The following is an 8273-nucleotide window of genomic DNA, read 5'->3' on the forward strand; positions in this document are numbered from 1 at the left end:
TAATACTTGTATAGTTGTCACCACTATGTCTCTCTTTTTCTCTGAATGCGTTAACATGTGTCTCAGGGGCGATCTTTAAATATATCAATCGTTTAACTTAGAATAGATTTCTCTTTTGAAAATATTTCGACAAAAACCAAGTTTCTAATATTCGTATCTTTACAAATTTATATTTTCTGTATAAATAAACTGTGAATACACATATATTATTCTAAGAAAGCAGAAACTCATTGAATTAAAGTCAAAAACGTTACCTGGTACCTTAACGAATTGATTAGGATTAAGATAAATCGACTTCGAACTGCTAAAAAGAAAAATTTAATTTCTACAAAATAATTAATACAGATGCACGGTTTTTGTAAAAATATAAACTGCTGAATAATGAAATGTGTATACGTATATACAATTAAAACAAAATTGTGAAAATGTTTAATACAAAAATTTACACGTTTATCAATCTTTCGATATTTCTAAGTCGCAATATTTCTGTGAATCGTAGTGCGCATTTTTTTTTAAATTATAATTATTCACTTCGTGGAAGGACAAACGCAATGTGGCTCGAAAAATCAAAAAATTCGAGACATTTGGGAGTGGCGATATCAATCAACAGTCAGCGGAATAAATTCGTAACATTCTCAATGATGCGAATCAATTTACCGCTCCCGAACGCGCGATTACCAGCGTCCCTTTTTTTCTCCCTATCTGCCACCCCTCCCCCTGATATTTTTTTTTTCCCCGGTCCCTCGGTTCATCGCGGGTCGTACCGCATGCGATGAAATCGATCGCGATCGCGCAGTGCAGTTGATTGCAGAAACAACAGCAGCGCGGCGGCGAGTCCGGTTGCAACAGAAATTCGCGGGAATTCGGCGCGCTTTTATCGGAAAGCCGTCGTTTTAATCAGCGCCCGACCGAAAATCGCTGACGAGGCGAACGAGAGGTGGTTCGTTGCCGTGACGTTCGGAAAATTGCCATGCCCACCGCCACCATCATCCCCAGTCCCACACCGATTCATCCCCGCGCCCATTCGTCTCGCTCTTTCTCTCTCTTTCTCACCCTCGTTCCCACGAGAGCACGGGGATTTTCAATTTCGTTCATAAATCCGTAATGGAGGAGTCACTACGAGTGCCGGTCGACCGGAATGAAGCGCCGCCCGCGTAACGATGCGAGCAATAAAGAATTTAGCCGACGGTGCGACCGAAAATCACGGGTTACATTTTGCTCTCGACGTTGTTTACGCCCCTCGCGTGTTCGCTTCGAAATACATAGGGTGAGTATCCCGAAAAGCCGACGCCGCTGTTCCCTATTACCTTTACGGATTTTTCGATCAATTTGCAGGCGAATTTTGTTTAATGAAATTGTCGATGTGTATACATCAATAGTGTATTCCTAACTTGGAAATAGTTGAAAATAAAAAAGCTCGCCCCGGATTGTGCGAGAGAGAATCATGGAACTACAAATAGTTAATAAAAATGTTAATTCTCAGTTAGTTTTACATGGACTCTGCTTTAATAAAATTTTAATTTAAAACTTATGACGTTTAAAAGTTAAAGTTGTGTCTAGCAAGACATTTGTCTTAAATTTAAAAACGAGATATTATAACGATCACGGTTTGACGTTGAGCAAATACATGTATAATATAAATTAAAACTAAATCTACAACAATTTCAGTAAAAAGAATTTCCAAATGAATTTAATTACCACAAATCTTTTTTACTTGGCGGTAATGGCTCAACTAAATTAAACAATAAGTATGAGATAGAAAAATTAATAAAGCAAAAAAGTAATACAATCATTCGTTATATAAGCAACCTACTTCTATACGATTTTAGTACAAAAGCAACTAATTCTTTCGACAACTAATTTTATTTGTTAACAGCTAATAAAATTTATTATGTACGAGACAATTAATAGACAGATCCGGTAAAGAAAGTTCTTTGTAATTAACAAAATATTAAATAACCGTATTGAAAATAGAAATGTACGATAAACATTATTCAAATTTCTGTACTTTTATTGATAATTCTATTATTAAAATGAAATAATCTCAATTTTCGCGAGCTAAAGTTAGAAAAGATTTGGGAAATGCGGCCAAGTTATAATGCATATTCATTACACAATTTTCGGGATCTTCCTATCACAATTTAATATGTATTTTTAATTATTTTATTTTTGTCAAACTCGTAGCAACTTAACTTAGAATACAATATTTAATTCTCTTGAATTATACAAAAACGATATGATGTTAGAAAATTCGTTCCAAAATCATTATTATTTTTCTAGAAGATTACTTAACTTTCATCCGAAATACCTTGCAACGCAATCGGCGCAACATCAGGATTGGTGGAGATTAACCGGCGCGTAAAGTCGATTTACGAAACGGTTGCGCGAATTTCACCGGATAGAATGTAATTTTTTATGAATGTTGGATGACATCGATTACCCGCGAAAAGTCCATTTCGCTGTGCGGGCCGTTGTTCACGTTTGTGCGGAGCGCGCGCTGAATTTGCAGCGGAAAATCAATTCGGTTAATTGAGAGGGTGCAATCCGTGTCGTTTTTTTTAATTTCCACTCTTCGTCCCACATGTCGCTCCCCTCTCCCTTCCCTTCTCTCTCTCTCTCTCTCTCTCTCTCTTTTTCTCTCTCACTCTCTTTCTCTCTGTCTACTTCTCTCTCGCCCTTCATCTCTCGAATACACGCCAGGAATGCAGAGGATTGGGCGGGTAACGGGGTTGGACATGTTTATCGACATTCTGAAACGCTGCTCGCCCGTTTTTGGGCACCCTCCCGCAACCCGCTCCTACTACTACAACCCCTGCCCCGTTATCGGGAGTACGTTTACACCGCAACAATTAATTACGCCGTAATGCCTGGTGCAATTATTTCCAAAATAGATAAAACGACGGACGATCTCGATAGATTGTGATAGTTGGTGTAATATCGGTTTGATACGCGAGCATGTAAAATGTAGAAGCGTAAAAGTTAAATCGAATCCACGTGAAATGAGATATGCATCGTTAATATAAAAGAAAATGATATAAATATATCGGGGAAAAAAGACGATGAAAAATTACAATTAAAAATTACAGATTGTTTAATCGAAAAATTGAATATTTTCATTGCAAAATTGACTGTAAAATAAAAAAAAACTTCAAGTTGACCTTAAAGTCCGTTCTTTATTTCTACTATCTATAGTGGAAATGTGTGGATAATTAGCAGATAAATGATTTTGAAAGTAAAATAAGCGGTTCTAAAAAATTTAAAAAAAGGAATTTCCATTTTTATTCTTAATTTATTTTCACAATAAATCTATTAATATCAAATATCCTATAAAATTCATGTTCTAAAAAAAAAAAATGCCGATAAAATTTTTTCTAGTAGATACCTCTAATGCTTATGATTCTCATTTCTCTTATTTTTTAGTCAATTTAGTTACATTTCAATGAGATAAAGAATTTCCTTTAAATTAATATTATCTTGTTAAAATATAATATACGGAAGCAAAGAGCACGATTTACGTAAGACAGTACCGGTGCGTAGGAAAACGCGAACATCGCTCGCGAAATTCTTTTCCTCTCTGACCAAATAAATCGCACGGTTCGCGGCCGCAGGAAGGGAGGATAGCTAACCCCATCCGAGCAACAAGCAAAAGTCGCGGCGTGGTGCAGCATTCACCCTTCCTGAAACGCGAAAACCAGAAAATTACGTCACGGCGGACCGTACCACCCTCCCACGCTTGCTACTTTCCTGAATAATGTTCGCGGTATGCGGCCACTGCAGTTGCAGTCGCTGCAGCTGCGGCTGACCGTGCTTAAAAACGGAAACCCGCGCAAGTATTTCATAAATGGCATCGTGGCACGAAACCGCGCGCGCGGAAACAGACGACATCTTATTACGCGAAAGTCGTGAGCGCACGAGCGTAATTAAAATTGCTCGAGAAACGCCGGCGTTTCTCCCAAACTCTTTGGGAAGTCTAAGAGCCGAGGTACAATGGAATATAAAAATGACAACGCGGAAAAAAAATGAAGATTACACGCAAAATTACTCATGCAAGACGGTATCATGTGTGAAAACGTGTCGAAAATTTACATTTAAAAGAAGATTATGAAAGGAATGTGCTGATAAGCGTTCATCGTTTATTGCAACCAATTGTCTTTGCTGAAATCTGAACACAACGTAGTAGATAAGCTGGATTAAAATTCAGATTCTTGAAATAAATAATAAAATTTAATAAAAAATAAAAACAACGATTATTCTTCTATTTGTCTTGAAAGTGTTATTTTTGAAAGAAAGAGATTACGGTAATATTACAACCGCTTCGAATCGCAGAATCTTTCATTAAATTTCGCTAATTATATCAGTATCGGAGAACCGAGTAATACATTTATGCGATAATTAATTATATCTATCAATTAATTCTTGGAGATAGTAAAAGAAGACGGGTGTAAACGCTATAAATTATATTTTACCATCCGTCTATTTAGTAATAACGTCTAGATTGCGCGAAATATCCGAAAAAAATTTCGGTTTATCGTCGTCGATTAAATGGCAGTTTTTTTCTACGAACGAGAGTTTTGCCGGAGTGCTGCATGCAATCGCACGGTTAATTTACACGTTCCGCTTGTTTTTCCACTCTTTTCTATTCCGAATATTGACCGATCCAGTATAAACAATACTCTATTTCTCTCTCTCTCTCTCTCTCTCTCTCTCTCTCTCCTCTCCCCCTCCTTTCTATCTTTCTCTCTCTTTCATGTCTTCTGTCTCCCGTTATTTCACCGCCCATCGGCGAAATGGAGGCACCACCAATTGTACCGCCCTGCTTTGATTTATTAACCGGCACGCAATTGTTCGCGAATCGCTTTAATAATTCAGCTGTTGATTAAACGGGCAAGGTTCATTTTTACGCGTGATTTATCCCACGCACTGCTTCTCTCGATATGTGTGTCCCTTGATATATGTATTTCTCCCTCTCGTTGAAAATGATTCCACAACGGCCATCGCCCGCTAATGCTCACACATCGCCAATCACGATTTAATATCATCACTACTACTCACCGGGACAACATTGTGCAAAACGCGAATACAACAGAATTCTGATTACCTCAACGCTGAACGTTTCGATCGAGCATTCGATTGCTTGTAAAAAATGTTGTTTAGTAAAGAAATCTTTTACATGCAGAATTTTAATTCGTACCGAGAGAATCCATGTATTATTAATTACATTAAAATTTATTAAAAACAAAAAAAAAAAGGAAGAAATAATGAACATCACGGGAGAGAATATTTTTATATCGGCATCATTGTATGATAAAATTAATTTTCTTCCGTACATAGACGTCTTTCTTCAAATATCTTTTTCGTCTTTAAAATTTTTAAAGAAATAACAAAAAAATTAAAGAAACAATTTGTTAACTGTCTTCTTTCAGTGAAATTCTTTGTTCCATTTCATTAACAGAATATATCACTTAATAACTAATAATATAAAAGATAATATTTAAAAAATTATACATTATTATTTAATAAATATAGAAAATAAAATGTTAAAAATACACAATTATGCAATTATCACTTTGTCTCAACGAATTTGACTATCGAATTTTCAATATATCAGCTACACAATTCAAAGGGAAATAAAAATTCACCCGCACATGAGATTCAAATATCAATTCCACGTGCCAAGTATCGCGTTTATACGACACGCGCAACATTTTATTCAATATATTATCAAATGATACGGCGTGTCATCAAGTATTGCGATATTGTTAAATTAATAATACAATCGTACAATCGTGTTTATTTCGCATTTCATTATTATAATAACGTGTCATGTTAAACCGCTGCTGCAGTTTATTTTAGTAGTCACAATACGTCGTATTTATACAAATAAACAAAATTTATATCATTTCCAGTGAATTTGTTGGTTGTCCCTCCACGAAAGAGGCAAGAAACGCGATCGAGACGCACGACGTCGATGGGTAGGCTCGGTGTGAAAAAGGTTAAAAAAAAAAAAACCGACGATAGAGATGTAAAAATAAGCGCACGACTGGGAGATAAAATATATACTCACCACTTTAAGTTTTGCCTGTATTTCCCGAAGTTTTCTTCTCGCGAGAACCTGTATGTGCGAGGATACTTGTTTTCGCGTTCTCGTCTTACCGGTCCTCAATTTGATATAACGGGCGATCAGCTCGTTGCGACCTGTAACCAACGAATTATACGCATACAGATCAGTATTCTTTATCGATAAACCGTACTAAATATTGTTCATAAAAGAATAAATCACGTAACGAAATATACAATCAGACGCATTTAAGTCAAGTGATATTCATCCAATTAATAATTTATTTATGACTCGTCAAATATTAATTCAAGATAAACGTACGCTCCATGCATATATTTATATTTCAGATATTTAAAGGTTAAAATAAACGACTCGAAATATTTAATAAAATCACTCTACCTATGCTATTAATGGCAATTAAAGACTCGTAGAATTAAGTGAGACTTTGCAGAACGCGATTTCTTCAAACTTTAAGCTCGTTTTTCTTTCGCTTCTCATTCTTCCAGGTAGTTTCAAGAAAAATCTGGACAACACTTATAAATTCTGATTTTCCATGTCGAGAATAGAAACAAACAATTGCGATACTTGCAGAAGCGTCAGAATCGGTCCTGGGAAATGAAAGTTCCGTGATGAAGATTGCATTCTCGCGAGCCTCAAATACGAGAATTCCTTCTAGAATTGACGAGAAGCAGACCGGACGGATTCAAACAAACCCTCGAGCAAACCGCTCGAAATAGGCTTTGAGAGCTGCCTCGCAGAAGCAGCAGATAAAATGCGCTTTACGATAGAGCTAAACCGTCGACGTATTTAATTCAAGCGATTGCATTTTAAACTAGCTTGAGAGACGCGCAATTTATCATGTCTTTATTAGGTTCTTATCCATAGATCTTTCAACGATTTTATTATCATATCTAAAAAAATATAATATTATTTCATGATTGTTTGCATACATTACAACTATCTTTGTATATTATATCTTTGATATCAAATATCAAATATCAAATTGATATCTTTGCATATCTTTGTATATAATATCTTTTACAACTATCTTTGTATACTATTTTTGTTTCGTTAGCCTTTTTGCAGAACGTGTATCATTAAGGCTATCAATAAGGCTGATGCTAGTCTTTTCGCGAAAAAGCGCCGTTTTGCATAAAGACTAGCCTTTCCGTAAAAAAACTAACTTCTCCAAAAGGCTGCGACATATACATTACAATCGGTAAATATAGTCTATCAGATTCAAAATTATTACTCTGTGATCAGAGTAATTTATACAGAATTGTTACGCACACCGTAATATCTCGCTTGAATGTTTCATTTATATTTACAACAATGTCTCTTTAACTTTTCGCAAAATATTTATATATAATAATAAAAAAGTGATGATTTAGGAAAAATATAAAATCTCAAATCAGAAACAAATCTACGTAAACACCTATGTAAATATTGATTTTTTTTATAATTTTGTTCATAGTGATTTAAAAGTATGACTTTTTAAATAACTGCGAACAATTAGAAGTAATGTAACAGTGTGAATATTTGAACAATAATTAACCTACCCACACAATTCACTGTGGCAGATAATGCAGATTATCTCGATATCATGGATGGCGCTAATTGGCGAACGATTTACTGTAATCGCGCAAAAAAGCGCAATTTCGGTGTCGCGCGCGCGCGTAAACGATTTTCGCGCAAAATTCGTGGCTAAATTTAGCGGGTGATAAAGTGCACTCGTCATAAATTTTAATTAACGCGGGAGCGCACGTGGAAGCGAGTACGGGACCGGCGGTCCGAAGCGTCGTTTGGCGACTCAATCCAGCGAAATATCCACGCGAAATTACGCGGACGCGTAACGCGCGACTCGGGTTGATAACGAGCATAATAAATCGTAATGAGCCGAAGCGCGGGCGGGAAGTGAAACAGGGAAAGAGGCGGGAGAGAAACGTCCCGTGAGACGAAACGAGAAAGAGAGCGGAATGCTTTCACTCGATTCGCGCAGTTACACGTGAATATAAACCGCTCGAAACTGCCGATAACGAGAGACGACCGATTTCGAAACGGTGAAAAGAACCGAGAATCGATTCGAATGCACGGGGACGTATTCAGGTTTCATCGCGTACGATGAAAATCCAACGGCCTCCGGATTTAACAACACGAATATTCCATTTGCGCGCTCCATTCCGGGGTTTTTTTTTTTTTTTTTTTTTTTTTTTTT

The 8273-nt window shown here is 36.4% G+C and overlaps 1 protein-coding gene across 6 annotated transcripts in view; it reads right to left on the bottom strand.

Annotated features, from left to right (window-relative positions):
* Nucleotides 1–8273, bottom strand: part of LOC108747766 (transcriptional enhancer factor TEF-1) — a 178368-nt gene that overhangs the window by 5291 nt on the left and 164804 nt on the right. For all 6 annotated transcript variants that reach the window (XM_018485493.1, XM_018485499.1, XM_018485494.1 and 3 more), the window contains one exon: nucleotides 6065–6195. In XM_018485493.1, coding sequence (XP_018340995.1) covers nucleotides 6065–6195 — 131 coding nt within the window. The remainder of the gene's footprint in view (nucleotides 1–6064; nucleotides 6196–8273) is intronic.

The sequence above is a fragment of the Trachymyrmex septentrionalis genome, unplaced genomic scaffold (assembly GCF_001594115.1).
Source record: "Trachymyrmex septentrionalis isolate Tsep2-gDNA-1 unplaced genomic scaffold, Tsep1.0 scaffold20, whole genome shotgun sequence".
Classification (NCBI taxonomy): Eukaryota; Metazoa; Arthropoda; class Insecta; order Hymenoptera; family Formicidae; genus Trachymyrmex; species Trachymyrmex septentrionalis.